Below are 13805 nucleotides of genomic sequence, written 5' to 3' on the forward strand. Positions count from 1 at the left end.
AACTCACATAAACTTCTGAGGTCTGGCGTTTTTTCCGTATGTGTCGACAGCTTAATGTCTGAAGCCTCAGGCGCCACGCTTTACCACATGTACAGAGGAAGTTTGTAGGCGCATGCGAGCCAAATTTCGAACTTGTGCGTCACAATGCGAGAAAATGACAAGGTTTTACTATTATTTTTGAGTGACCCTTTAATAGTGTTGCAGAGTGTACAATCGATCTCTGCATGAGGTATGATCTTCGCAATTTTAGTATATTTAGTCTTTGTTTGATTTTATCTATTTGCGTAACAGATTAATAAGACTGAGAATCAAATTTAGGACACTTCCTGTACATTACAATGCCATATGGAGTCCGACTCTACTCTTGGTGACTTATGCCAGCTTGTTAATAACATCCTACAGGGAAAGACGTGCAAGCGAAGAGAAAGAACTGTGCAATCTGTAATGCAATATTTGCGGTCCTGCACTATCCACTCCGCATCCTAATAGCAGGAGCACGTTTTACTGCTATAATGTATAGAAATTTAATCACACCTGAATTCCATTCTGGACAGAGATCATGCAAAGTTTGGTCAGAAATAGACGATAAGAATGACCAACCACTGAAAGTGCCGTTCGTATAGCTAGGAATAGATAGTATTCACTAACGTTACTTATTAGGTACAATCACAAAATGTGTCGTTTGTCTTGTCAAACTAGTTTTAAAAACTTTTCAAATATTTGTGTTTACAGCAAGGCGACTTCTTCGGCGACATAGACGTAAACACGGCGTAGACACACAAAAAACAGCGCGAGACTCTGTCGGAGATCCTCGGTTCGAGCGACCTGGGAGACTAATACTTCGAGTCCGGTAATTTCAATATGGCGAGAGGCCATCTGTCTACCAAGGCCGACTGGATGTTCAGCTCGCAGCAGACCGCCACCTTCTGGTTCCTCAACGCGGCACCTCAGTGGCAGACCTTCAATGGTACCAACTGGGAAACGGTGGAGAGCAACGTACGCTACTGCGCGAGCAAGAAAGGTGCCGACCTGACAGTATACACTGGAACCTACGGCGTCGCCACACTGCCCAACGTGGACGGCGTGGAGACAGAGCTGTACCTGGTGGCTGACACCAAGCAGATCCCCGTGCCGAAGCTGTACTGGAAGTTGGTGCACGACGCAGCCAACGACGCGGGCGAGGCTCTGATCGGTATCAACAATCCCTATGTTTCCGCCCCTAGAGACGACTACTACCTGTGTCCCGACGTGTGCAGCAAACTCAGCTGGGTCACTTGGGAATCCAACGACCAGACGAAAGGTTTCAGCTATTGCTGTGAAGTCAGTGAGTTCCAGAAGGTCGTCTCCGCGCTGCCAGAAATCAGCGTCAGCCCACTGCCTACTCTCTAGTCATAAACCTGACAATGCGTGAGCTAACAGTTCAGCAACTACACTATTAAGGTAAATACATTGTTTGTTCTCTATCAAAATCTTTCATTTGCTAAGTATGCCTATCAGTAGTTAGTGCCTTCAGTAGTTAGAATCTTTTATTTAGCTGGCAGTATTGGCGCTCGCTGTATTGCAGTAGTTCGAGTAACGAAGATGTTTGTGAGGTAAGTGATTCATGAAAGGTGTAGGTTATGGTTAGTCTTTTGTAGGGATTATTGAAAGTCAGATTGCGTTGCGCTAAAAATATTGTGTGTCAGTTTAGAGATGATCTGAATAAGTAAAGAGAGAAAAGTCTGTGCACGTTCAGTTTTGCTCAGCTGTTTGAAAAGCAAATAATGTAAGAGGTTTAGCAGCACAGTCATTCATTAATTTTTCTAAGGGGGCGTTTCAGTATCAGCGAGCGTGCTGTCCATGTGTACGATGTGGATGGCGCGCGATCTATCTGAGTTTGACCGAGAGCGGATTGTGATGGCCCGTAATTTCGGCACGAGGATTTCGGAAACTGCAGGATTTGGATGTTCGGGGAGTGCTGTAGGGGTGTCTTCAAAATGTGGCGAGACCATAGTGAAAGCACGTCCAGGCGTCTTGGGGTGGGCGGCTACCGCTCATTACGGATGTCGGACGTCATAAGCTAGGCAGACTGCTAAAAAAGCGCAGACGGTGTACTGTGGCGGAACTAACATTAGACTTTACAGCTGATCAGGGTACAAGTGTGTCTGAACGCACAGTGCACTGAACAGTCCTAACGATGGGCCTCTCCAACCGACGACCCCTGAAGTGCCAATGTTAACACCACGACATCGGAAACTATGACTGAGATGGACATGTGACCATCGGTACTGGACGTTGACGCAGTGGCAGAGCATTGCATGGTCTGACGAATCCCGGTACCTGCTCCATCATGACGATGCGAGAGCGCGAATCCGTTACATTCCAGGGGAACAGCTTCTTGACACCAGTACTGCAGGACGGAGACAAGCTGGCGGCAGCACTTCATGACGATCATGTTTCTTGAAGTCAGTGGCATTTTTCAACATGATAATTCGCCACGTCAAAAGGCCAGGAGTGTGCTGCAGTGGTTCCAAAAACACAGTGGCGAGTTCCAATTGATGTACTTGTCCCCCAACGCGTCAGATTTGAACTCATCGCATCCCTCCCCGAAATCTATTGTAATATAGTGGACACCTGCCTCTGTCTAGGGAGGAGTTGCGTCTGGCCAATGAGAGCGTGTCATTCTGTGACTTTTAAAAGATCGATACCGACGTTCAAAAAAGACACTGTCGAGTTCATTTCCCTACTGCCATACAGCAAGTGCTCTCGATAATGATGAGATGTTAAACACTAACAGCCGGCCAGTGTGGCCGACCGGTTCTAGGCGCTTCAGTCTGGAACCGCGTGACCGCTACGGTCGCAGGTTCGAATCCTGCCTCGGGCATGGATGTGTGTGACGACTTTAGGTTAGTTAGGTTTAAGTAGTTCTAAGTTCTAGGGGACTGATGACCTTCGATGTTAAGTCCCATAGTGCTCAGAGCCATTTGAAGCCACTTAAACACTAACATTCCTTCGTTCGAATAAGCCGTGAACGAAAGGCACGATTGTGCAGTGGTGTTCGATAATGTGGTAGCCTCATTCCGATTCCCTTCATAAAGTCCATGACCATTCCCTTCGAAACTAAAGACACATTATAGTACAAGCAAAGGTGAAGTTTGACGTTGGCTAAAGATCATGGAAGCATGAAATTACTCAAAAATCCAGAACCTGATGCACAGCCTCTCATTACGCTCCATATCATTGCGCATTCGCAAGGTGCAGGTGCGTATGAATGCTATATACACTGCAAGAAAATGAACAGTTTAGAATTTTTGTAGGTAACTAGCTACAGCTGCGACATATTTTAGAAAAGTATTTTCGTTTGGCAACGACTGCATAAATTATATTCATTCTTGACCGGTTTCCGTCGTTTCATCCATCATCAACTGGAATGAAATAATTGTTTTTCCAGTTGATATTATACTGATGGAAAATAAGGATGCTTTCCTTGAAACGAACTAATGTGCTGTGCATATAGCAGAAAATCTATAGATCATAGAACAAGGAGAAAACTGTAGCTAAAATGTAAACTATAAACTAGGAAATTCATAAAAGACAAGATAAGAAGGAATAAAATGACAGCTAGATGGTTTTCCTCGAGAGTTTTTTTCAAAAAAAAATATAATGTTAAATTACCAGTGACAAAAATATTATAACGGAAACAGAAATACAAAGAGAACACTTCCAAAAACCCATGTTGTCAAATTACGTGACCGTTCTGCAGAATGTAAGGAAGACCTTAAAGGTAAACAAACCAAAAACCACAAGTGCTTAACGCCTTAGTAGGCAAGGAAGTAATGCTTCATGAACGTCAAAATGGGGAAAAACAATATAAAACACAAGGGACACGACTAGGTGTAAAGAAAGTTTACAGAGGTTGGTGGAGGAAGTAGGCACACATGAGTAATAGCTACAAAGAATATGGTAAGTAATGTTGCTTTGTTTCTCTATGCAGTCAAATTGAAGTATACACAAAGTTATCCTGGCGTTTCTGGTGAATCAAAGGGTTATGACCTAGACATGGGGTAACCAACGGCTCATTAGATCAGGCCTTCCCAACGTGTGGTCCGCGGACCCCTTTGGGTTCCACCGGCTCTTTCTGGGGGTCCGCGGCCACATTTCACCAAATCGTGTAAAATAATGAGTAAAATTATTGAATAAAAATGTGAAAATGAAATTCACCATTATTTCTTTTTTTTCCTGTGAAAAACATATGTACTTTTACTTCAGGTCGTATTTCCAAGCAGTCTTTGCGGCTCCTAAGTGAGAACAAATACACAGTTTAGTGCCGGAGAATGCGGCTTCTCTGATCGACTGTTTCGCAACAATACGGGGGTCGTTTGTGCGCCGGCTCACGGCGCTAGATGCTCTCAAACCTTTTACGCATGTGCGGAGCGAGCTTTGTCGGATTTATTATGTGAAAACGCTGCAAGTACTCCATTGGCTGCAATATCCTGTGGAAGTGGAATAACCAAGAAGCGTAAGTACAACGAAAGCTATATAGAAATGGGCTTTATGGAGACAAAAAAGGGTAAAGCTCAATGTATAATTTGTGCACGAGTCCTTCCGAACAGTTCAATGGTTCCAGTTAAATTGCACAGTCATTTTGAAGGTACTCACCCGGATTTCCAGGCTAAAGACATCGATTTTTTTCAAAAGGAAGAGTGCTGAACTAGCTGCTTTTCAGAAGTGCATGAAAACCCATGCAAAAACAATTAATAAAAATTCATTAAAAGCTTCTTTCTTGGTTAGTTATCGAGTGGCAAAAACAGGCAAAGCTCATACCATTGCAGAAAATCTCATAAAGCCGTGTGTTAATGATATTGTTTCTTGCATGCTAGACGAGTTGGGAACATGGCACGTGAATTAAGAAGTTTCCAGTTCCCATGGGTTTCGCTCTGAAATTTAAAGTTACTGTGCTCTTGACTGGCTAGGGGACCGCCATGGATTTTCGACTGAAAAAGGGGTCCGCCAGCTGAAAAGCTTGGGAAGCCCTGCATTAGATTATGCTTTAACTGACTACTAAGGAATTCTAAAGTTCAAGAAGATTGATTCTCTCATCTACCCTTGGAGGAGTGACTATTTATATTCTTACATAAAGTAATGACAGCATACGACATTGAAGTAGACTATACATTTTTGTTACTTGAGGTATGATTTTCATAAGATGACTGAAAATTGTGATGCAAAGTACAATTCAAGCAAACTCTTACACAATAACTCAGTGTCAAGTGCGGATCTGATAGCGTGAAATTAATAATGTGAAAAAAAGTGAATATAATCTGTTAGTAAGAAGTATATTCTCCACTACACACACGCACACACACACACACACAAACAAACAAATGCGGAGAAACTTTACATGTTTCTTCTTTACATACAAGTAAATAAACCTAGGCCAACAAAGCATTTTGTAGTTATAGGCTAATAGAGAAGTTTTGGGGCAAATTATTTCAGAGATGTGGTAGGACGTAGAACTAAAACAAAATTTTCTCCTTGAAGGGGACTAAACCGAATTTCAAACTTTATACAGTACTCGACCGAACTTTGATTAAGTTTATGGCGGCTGTGGATAGTAAAGGTTAGAATAAACGTAGGTTACGCAAGGCAGATAAATACGAAACACACACACACAAAGTAACAGAACTAGCTCAAGTCTGGTGTGACACCGCCTTTAAGCAAGCGTGATCGATGAATTGTGTCACTCTGGATATAACTTTATACAATCTTAGTAGCGAACGTAGGAGGTAAGTAGTAAGTGATTTTGAATGAGCACATTTGTTGAACACAAACATGGACACAATAAACACGTGCACGCAAATTGGAAACAGCCCTACATGAAGATACTATTAGGGCCCATACCCTTTGCTATAGATTCCATATGTTTCTTCTTGCTGTAGAATTAGCTATTTTCACTTTATTTGTAAGAAATATGCTACAGAGATTTTGCTTGTATTCAGGTAACTAATCCTGGCCACCGAGTAGAGTCTATATTCTATCAGAGAAGGCGGTTGGATTTAGTTGCAGACTATTCGGGTCGTATACGTAATTCGTAATTATGGTATGTTTCATGTGACATGAATCGCGCGCGAATCGTGAATCCTCCCTGTGGACTAAGGACTTATTTAATGTTTGATAACGGTTGTCGTACTAATAAGTAAATGAAATATAAGCCTCCAAGGAAATATATATTACAATATAAAAGTAATTGAAACGAGTACATCAGCGGAGTGTACCGAAGGAAATACGTGTCCACAGAAAATCATTACTGAAATAGAAAACTGTATATCGAAAGTTCAAGCTACCGTAAATGTAAAGGCGTTAAGAGAATAACTGGTCGTTGAGGCAGGAGGACAGAAACGGGTGTTTAGGGTACTGTACCAAAATATTAATCACAGAACGAAGTATGTCAAACTTCAGTGACTCAAAACAAACACGATGCACGGCAGTGGATTAACTGAGACATACGTGTGTGATGGGCCATAAGGCGAATCGCTGTATGAAGATTCCTACGGAAGATAAAATACTAAATGTGTAGCAGTTTACCTGTCGGAGATGCAAGTAGTGCGTTTTGCGTCCTGTGTACACTGTGGAACCGCCGGTCGTAGTAATCTTGAAAGGGTTGAGGTCGATGACACAAGGCGAATAACTGCCGAACATGCCACTGTGTTCCGGCACTTTCATTCACTACTGCTACCGCCGGCAACGCTGTCCCATTTGATGCCACGCCAAGCAAAAACGGCTCCAATTTGAGTTCACCATTCTAGAACTGTTTCCAATACCTTAAAAAAGTTTAAACAGTGCCATTTACCAACAAAGTGACTCCTTCAAAGTAAAGACTCACTATCACGAAATTTGCTCGCTAACTGTTACATGAAATAAAGATGAATAAAAACGTTTTTATGTAAATCCATCTAAAGATAGTAATCACACTGCACAGTTGATTTTCTTGTTCTTACCAAAGTTGGGTTATTTATATGTCTTTTTGCAAACACTGTTGAAGTTAATTGTTTTTTATTGTGAACTGTACTCTATTGTAAAGTAACATAAACAGCAGAAATCATTATCCTCATCACTGTAACCTACGTATCAAACACTCAAATAAAGTAAATACATGCACTAAGTCCTCGAAGAGTGAAGGTCGTATGTCAATCATTTTGTTCATGTTTTACTGACGTGCAATGTAGTATGCAGCTTTCCTCACGGACGTTATGTATCCTATAAAATATATTCTCTCACGATGCTGAAGAAATGTACAAACACCAAATGTCTGTAATCTTTTGAGCTTTGTATTGAATATTCGATTCCCTTTACACAGAGCAACAGCTGATATACAAATGTTTGCTGTAGCGGTTCATCTGTAAAGACATGTCCGAAAGAACAGATACCATCTTCATATACAAATAGCTAAGGCTCACCGGCCATTTGATCATCTTCTGTGCGGATGCACAAGCAGTGCCCGAACTCTTCCGGGAATCGGCAGTAAAGCCGCGAGTAATGAGTATAATTGGCAGAGGAACTATGAATATAGTGCGGGACAATAAGTTGAGAATTCGGGTCTCACGGGAGGCGTGCTAGAGACAAGTCCCTGCAGTCGCACCATCTTCTGTGTCCTAGGAGGCTCACATGGCTAGAGCGTCTGCCATGTAAGCAGGAGATCCCGGGTTCGAGTCCCGGTCGGGGCACATATTTTCAATTGTCCCCATTGACTTATGTCAACGCCTAGGGGTATTCATTTTATTCTAATTAACACTCCAACATCAGCTGGGGCAATTGTGCTGTTTCCTGCACATTAAGCGAGTAATATGTTCTGGCGTAACCACAAACGCCGGAACGAAGATGCGAAACGAAAGACCATTGAAGGCTGTGACGAGACGGCGGCCAATGGTGCGTGGAATCGGACCGCGCCGCGCCAGGCGCTCCCCCTGCGACAGCTGCATATAAATGCAGCTCCTGCTAGCCTCGGCCGCACATTATCTGCCCGAGTCTGCTAAGTGATTATTAGTGCTACGCTGTCAGTATCAAGTGTAATATTCAATGAACTGTGGATGAAGCCCGACCAACAGGGAATTACATGCACTGAGCGAAAATAATAGTGCACTGAGAATGGCTAGCTTCTAGCCGAAATCTATTCTGCACAATAAAATTTAGAAAGACCACTGATTGCTGTAATCTATAATTTACAAGTATCAAGTGTTTCCTTGGACTCTGTGCCTACCAAGAAATGTACTGTTTTCGCGTAACCTCACGCTAACGACGTTTGCTGAAAAGAAAGTTAAATATTGTCAGTTTCCTTTCTGAAATTAAAACTACTGAAGTTATTCGTTTGAAATTGTTGTACAGCGTTCTGAGAACGTTGCATCCCGCAGGCCCCATATTAGCGACGAGTGGGCAAGACCCCCACATAATAATTCAGAATTACTTTCGTCTCTGACGCATATCAAGGAACAGGTTTGTGCTTTTGTCTAAGTAATTTGCGAGTGTACCTCTGAATGAGAAGGAGGTACTATCTATGAAAAAGAACTGAAGCCAATGGTTTTCATGTTTAGGGTTCCTTGCCTCAATCGGTAAAAACGGCGACCATTGTGAGAGCGCTTTTTTGTCCGTCTATCAGTCCGATTGTTGAAAACCATTTTTCTCAGGAATGGTTAGACATATCAAGTTGAAACTGATGTCTACGGTTAGCTTCTTACTCAATGCAATCAAAAGATACGGCCAATTATGTCACAGATTTTAATACTCGCACATTCACTCATCAAAATATGTAGGGTACTTCCCGTTGGCCTAGAATCCTCAAAAAAAGGAAAAAGTCTGAAAACTGCAAATATGTATATCATGTGAAATTTTTTTGTCATTTCTCATTCGACTCTCTGTTCATTCGTCTGTAAAGACTCACTTTTCTTAGGAACGGTTAGACATATTGAATTAAAACTTATGTCTTATACTAAGGTCTATTGTCCCTTGGCGGTGTACAGGATTGAAGCTTCTTAGTCAATATGGTCAAAATGTGGCCATTTATGTCACCTGTTTTGACATTCGCAACCCCTAAAACCTGTGGGGTTCTTACCTTTGACCTTGTTGTTGTTGTAGTTTTCAGTCCTGAGACTGGTTTGATGCAGCTCTCCATGCTACTCTATCCTGTGCCAATAAAGCTGCATGTCCTCGGGAAAAATTACGGCTGTAGTTTCCCCTTGCTTTCAGCCGTTCGCAGTACCAGCACAGCAAGGCCGTTTTGGTTAATGTTACAAGGCCAGATCAGTCAATCATCCCCTGCAACTACTGAAAAGGCTGCTGCCCCTCTTCAGGAACCACATGTTTGTCTGTCCTCTCAACAGATACCCCTCCGTTGTGGTTGCACCTACGGTACGGCCATCTGTATCGCTGAGGCACGCAAGCCTCCCCACCAACGGCAAGGTCCATGGTTCATGGGCCTTTGACCTAGAATTATAAAATTTGGCAGAAAGAGGGGTTTCACATTACAACCAAAACAACAAATTTAAAAACTGTAAATCTGTAACGAAATCACACGAAAAAAATATTTTGTCATTTGTCATCTGATTGTCGTTTGTCCGTCTGTTAGGACCCTTTGTTTCAGCAATGGGTAGACGTTGAAATTTATGTCACAGAGTAAGGTCTACGGTCCCTTGGCGGCATACAATAAGCGTTAGCTTCTAGGTCAATGCAGTCAAAAGGTACGTCTATTTACACTATGTGATCAAAAGTATACGTTTTTCATATTAAGTGCGGTGTGCCGCCACTTAATGCCAGGTACTCCATATCAGCGACCTCAGTAGTCATTAGATATCATGAGAGAGCAGAACGGGGTGCTCCGTGAAACTCACGGACTTCGAACGTGGACAGGTGACTGCGTGCCACTTGTGCCATACGTCTGTACGGGAGATTTCCACACTCCTAAACATCCCTAGTTCCACTGTTTCCGATGTGATTGTGAAATGGAAACGTGAAGGAACGCGTATAGCACAAAAGCGTAGAGGCCGACCTCGTCTGTTGACTGACAGAGACCGCCGACAGTTGAAGAGGATCGTAATGTGTAACAGGCAGACATCCATACAGACCATCGCACAGGAATTCCAAACTGCTTCAGGATCCACTGAAAGCACTATGATAGGCGGAAAGTGAGAAAACTTGAATTTCATTGTCGAGCGGCTGCTCATTAGCCACGCATCACGCCGATAAATGCCAAACGACGCCTCGCTTGGTGTAAGGAGCGTAAACATTGGACGACTGAAAAGTGGAAAAACGTTGTGTGGAGTGCCAAATCACAGTACACAATGTAGCAATGTGGCGATCCGATAGCGAATGCCCGATGAACATCATCTAATGCTCAAATGTGTGTGAATTCCTAAGGGACCAAACTGCTGAGGTCTTCGGTCCCTAGACTTACACACTAGTTAACTAACTTACGCTAAGAATAACACACATACCCATACCCGAGGGAGGACTCGAACCTCCGGCGGGAGTGGCCGCGCAATGCGTGCATGGTGCCCTAGATCGCGCGTCCACTGCGCGCGGCGAACGTCATCTACCAACATGTGTAGTGCCAACAGTAAAATTCGGAGGCGGTGGTGTTATGGTGTGGTCGTGTTTTTAATGGAGGGGTCTTGCGCCCGTTGTTGTTCTCCGTTGCAATATCACAGCACAGACCTACATTGATGTTTAAAGTACCTTCTTCCTTCCTACTTTTGAAGAGCAATTCGGCGATGGCAATAGCGTCTTTCAACACGATTGAGCACCTGTTCATAATGCACGGCCTGTGGCGGAATGGTTACATGACAATAACATCCCTGTAATGGACTGTCCTGCACAGAGTCCTGACCTGAATCCTATAGAACTTCTTTGCGATGCTTTGGAAAGCCGACTTCGTGCCAGGCCTCACCGATCGACATCGATACCTCTCCTCAGTGCAGCACTCCGTGAAGAATGGACTGCCATTCCCCAAGAAACCTTCTAGCGCCTGATTGAACGTATGCCTGCTAGAGTGGAAGCTGTCATCAAGGCTAAGGGTGGTCCAACACCATACTGAATTGCAGCATTACCGATGGAGGGCGCCAGGAACTTGTAAGTCGTTTTCAGCCAGATGTCCGGATACTTTTGATCGCATAGTGTATGTCACTTATATTCATACTCGCAAAACTCACGTCCAAAATCTATAGGGTACTTTCCGCTTACGTAAAATGATGAAAATTGGCAAGAAGTAACGTTTCGAGATGCAAGAAAAGGAAAAAATCCGAAAATTGTTAATTTGTAATCATATCACAGGAAAAAAAGTTTTGTTCGCCATTTGTTATCTAGCTTCAAACTTGAAACTGAAACAGTCAGTGATTCTGCTTTCAGACTGACTGTGTCGCAATGATAAAAGTCAAACATCAGGCCAGAAATGACTTTATTGCTCATGTAACATGTTTCGGAATTTATGTATCATCAGAAAGCAGAAGCGATTGCCGTATATAGATACGGCAGACCAGTCTGCAAATATTTGTTTCACATACAACTTGAAACGCCTTGTATACGTGCATTAATCGCTTCTGGATATCTGATGAATAAATTCCGAAATGCGTCATATGAGCAATAAAGTCATTCCTTAGCTGATGTCTGACTTATGACATTGCGACCCGGTCAGATTGAATGGAGAATTACTGATTATTATAAAAATGGTCCCCTGCTTCCTGCAGGTGACTTTATGTCACGTTTATGTTATTGAACTCAAAACAATCTCGAAAATCTTGAAATCCCTGGGACCGATAGCTTGCCAGTATTAATAACCGGCAAAAATGGTCGAGATTCTCGATTCGAGGAATGGCTGAACTTGTCTCTATACGTACATAATTAAGTTTGTACCGAACCCTCAGTGCGCGGGTCCTAATCGCACGTGGCAATTTTTTTTCTCTAGTAGGAGTACTTACTCTGTGTCGTTGGGGTAAGATGTATCTTTCATGACTGAGAATGATTTGTGAAACACACGAATTGTGGCTGAAAGCATGTTTAATTCATTGGATTACTCTCAATTTTAAGTTATGTGCTACTCGGGAAAATGGAAGTAAATCATAATTAAAGGACTTAATTATTACATACGGCTACCGTAGGTGTTTATCGTAGGTTTTTGATAATTTAAAATAACATTTTACTCTGGCCTGTTCTCTATCAAAAGTATCTTAGTAGTTTACAAAGAATTAAGCATTCCTTCTAAAAACCTAGAGGTCTTCCCCAACAGACGTCACATGCGATATTATTCGGAAGTGGAACGATCTTGCATTTGTTCTTTTCCGAGCATAACAAAATACGTAACACGGAATCGTTATACGTTCATGTTCTCACGAGGGTTGCACTGGCCCCTCAGACCGGATACTAAAATTCCGTTAGGCTTTCCATTGTGGTGTGTAACAGACGCGAGCATCAACAACGTGAAACAGGCAAACAACAGCGACACGTTGCTGTCGTGTAGTAGTGTACACTCGCTCTGGCCTCGTCGGCGGTTCTAAATATCCTTCATCTGTTCCTGAAGTTCGTAGTAAACTACGTTTCCCACTCAAACAACACTGTGAATTTTTAAACAGGAGATTGATGCTGGTCACTCAAAATAATGCAGGAGGGCTTTTGAAAACCAAATTTGAAAGCCTCCTACTTCTTTTGTAACTAAGCTGAGTCCAAAACTTATATGCCTTTAGTGAAAACCCCTGAAAAATTTCCCGTTTTTTTTCCAAAATTTAACCCATGAATGAATAATAATGCGATCTGATTACTATCCGATTGGTTGGTTTGTTTGGGGGAAGAGACCAAACAGCGAGGTCATCGGTCTCATCGGATTAGGGAAGGATGGGGTAGGAAGTCGGCCGTGCCCTTTCAAAGGAACCATCCCAGCATTTGCCTGGAGCGATTTAGGGAAATCACGGAAAACCTAAATCAGGATGGTCGGACGCGGGATTGAACCGTCGTCCTCCCGAATGCGAGTCCAGTGTGTTACCACTGCGCCACCTCGCTCGGTTTACTATCCGACTAACACTCAAAAATATGAGAGTGCGCGATGGCTGGGTGTTGTGTGCTGTCCTTAGGTTAGTTAGGTTTAAGTAGTTCTAAGTTCTAGGGGACTGATGACCATAGATGTTAAGTCCCATAGTGCTCAGAGCCATTTTTTTTATGAAAGAGTGTCATACGGGAAACAATAATTTGGAAGATGTATTTAAGTGAACGCAACATTACTCTCAGTACACTCTAACCTCCCGATACGATCTGAAAATATACTTTGATCTTCCCTTGTAGAAAGAATATGTGCAATGAAAATGAAAAACCTTACTTTTTACGCTCTAACGCCCACTCACTATGAAGATGAATAACAATAATCACTCAGAATACAGTTAGGATTAGTAGGAGTTCTCGAAGTTCTTAGAAACACAAATGTACCTTATATTTGCTGTAAAGTGCCTGCAAAGAATTGAAAATAATTCTGCTGATGGCAGCATATCTCAGACACGATTCTGCTGAAGATAGAGCGGGTCTAGTAAATTGTGCTCGCATCAGCTACCCATTTCAGTATTAGTACACTAACACATGGAAGCAGCCCAGGAGAACGTAATAATTTTCAGATATGACTGTGGAATCGAAATAATTAAAGAGAAAATTAGAGTTACTTACTGAATAAACAAGAGGTAAAATGCAGTAAGAGGATTACATTTGTCTTCTAAAGGATCACATGGACTAAAATTCCACAAAGTATTTAAACCAGGACAAAAAGGAACCCCACATAATCTTAAACTCCCGTGCTAATAAGT

At 42.5% G+C, this 13805-nt stretch overlaps 1 protein-coding gene across 1 annotated transcript in view; it reads left to right on the forward strand.

Annotated features, from left to right (window-relative positions):
* Window positions 1-13805, forward strand: part of LOC124581360 — a 66006-nt gene that overhangs the window by 13091 nt on the left and 39110 nt on the right. The window contains exon 3 of the mRNA XM_047131290.1: window positions 847-1324. Coding sequence (XP_046987246.1) covers window positions 847-1324 — 478 coding nt within the window. The remainder of the gene's footprint in view (window positions 1-846; window positions 1325-13805) is intronic.

Source organism: Schistocerca americana, chromosome 1 (assembly GCF_021461395.2).
Source record: "Schistocerca americana isolate TAMUIC-IGC-003095 chromosome 1, iqSchAmer2.1, whole genome shotgun sequence".
Classification (NCBI taxonomy): Eukaryota; Metazoa; Arthropoda; class Insecta; order Orthoptera; family Acrididae; genus Schistocerca; species Schistocerca americana.